This window comes from Nanorana parkeri, unplaced genomic scaffold, assembly GCF_000935625.1.
Source record: "Nanorana parkeri isolate BGI_ZX_2015 unplaced genomic scaffold, ASM93562v1 scaffold2100, whole genome shotgun sequence".
NCBI classification, from domain to species: Eukaryota; Metazoa; Chordata; class Amphibia; order Anura; family Dicroglossidae; genus Nanorana; species Nanorana parkeri.
Window position 1 is genome coordinate 41,545 of NW_017308368.1, and position 1,879 is coordinate 43,423.

A 1,879-nucleotide genomic window follows, 5' to 3' on the forward strand; every position below is an offset into this window, starting at 1 on the left:
ATACACATTATATATATATACATACACACACACACACACACACACACCTCATATACATTATGTAGAATAGAATATACTGGCATCCCTGTGGTGAAAGGCACATACAATTATGACTTTTTAATAATTGACATTAATTTTAAAGGGGAAATGCTATGTTGGTATTAAATGTCTGATATTGTTGAATGAGAACTTACTTAGACCCAGGTCCATGTTGAATGCTAAAAGATCACCCTGGGGTTTATAATTCATTTAATTTATACTGTTATATTAACATGTTTTTTCCAAGCTTAAACACCGATATCACACGGTATGTCTACAAACTGTATTCTTTAAATCTAAAAATAAAATATTGTATTACTACTAAAATTACTTATACTGAGTTTAGATGTACTGCTTTTTGGAGAATAGAGAATTCTGGTATAGTTTACATTAGTGGTTTGTCATCTTACGAGGTATAAGAGGACCAAACATAATGATCCGTATATGTAATGCTGGAAAGAACTGTCAGACTGCAGATATACTAGAGAAAATGATGGTCAGAGACTGTGGACATGCTACAGGTGTGGTTGGAGACAGTGATTGCCTGTAGAACATGTGATATGAAGCTGGTAGAGATCAATGCCATTAAAAAAAATCAATACAGTACTCCCACTACTGACTGCTGGGGTCCAAAATGCCCACAAGTTGGGCAACAAGGGGTTTTACATGGTGTATGTGACCCTATAAGTACTCCAACCCACCCGTGACCTTTGTGCTTGCAAATGCATGCATTTAAAAGTATGTATTTTGTATTTTACGATGGATGGTTGTGTGTATTTCCAAGGAAGGATGCTCCCTGCTTTTTTATGTTGTTGCAACCATGTAAAACGTAAGTTTAATGCATTTTACATGTGGTATTGTTCATCCTTATGGGAGATGTGCTTGTGGGAAACCAAAAATCAAACCACAGCATGCATGACTTATGAAAAACAGTACCACATGAGATCACATATATTTAAAATGTGGGTGCTCTAGTATGCAAATATTAACCACAGCTTCTGTAGTCAAGCATAGACCTGCCTCCTTCTATTGCCTACCTATAACATTTGGTGGCTTACAGGAAAGGGTAGGAGGAGGTGGGCTAGAGTTCAACCACGGAGGCTGTGGCCTACATTAAATAGTGTCCCAGGTACTACTCATTGTAATGGGCTTTAAAACTTCTGCTACAACATCCACAACAGAATGGTTGATGTTTTGATACCTTCTGTTCATCTGGCACCTGAATTTTTCTAGCTTTTTTCATAATGGGTTGAGGTTTTAGTTCCTCTTCAGAAAATCGATGTTTCCTAGGGTCGAAGGTCTCATGCCCTGGAACACTGGACAAGGCAAGGTCAGCAGGATCCGGGTCAAAGTTCATCACTACTTCCACAGACTCTGGGTCCACAGGACTTGGACTTTCTCTGGATGAAGGAGTCATCTGGCCTAGTGTGGCAAAAAGAAATATGTTGTTAAGTCAGGGGAACAAACCAGTTCAGGTAATTCACATATTTCTAATTGCAAAGCACTTTCGATACATGAAAACAAAATGAAAATGTATTGAACTGATCCTAGTGTATTGGACAGCAATAATAATTTGCAGTGACTGAGCTATAATTTAGGCCACTGTGCTGTGGATACATTTTCTAAAGTTAAATTGTACTTAACTACCCACTACAAACAAAATACCTCATGCGTAAAAGAATACTGAAGTAAAAAAGTGAAGTGACGTGTAATTATAGCTTTCTATTTTTTGTAACTTTCACTAAAAAATAAAAAAACTGAATTCTGGTATCTACAGGTGACGCATTTATTTTCCTTTCACCATTAAAAAAAAAAAAAAAAAAAAAAAAAAAAAAAATAT

At 36.4% G+C, this 1,879-nt stretch overlaps 1 protein-coding gene across 1 annotated transcript in view; it reads right to left on the minus strand.

Moving 5' to 3' along the window:
- DBP (D-box binding PAR bZIP transcription factor) overlaps positions 1-1,879 on the minus strand; it is a 56,963-nt gene that overhangs the window by 616 nt on the left and 54,468 nt on the right. The window contains exon 3 of the mRNA XM_018572674.1: positions 1,241-1,461. Within this exon, the coding sequence (XP_018428176.1) occupies positions 1,241-1,461 (221 nt within the window). The remainder of the gene's footprint in view (positions 1-1,240; positions 1,462-1,879) is intronic.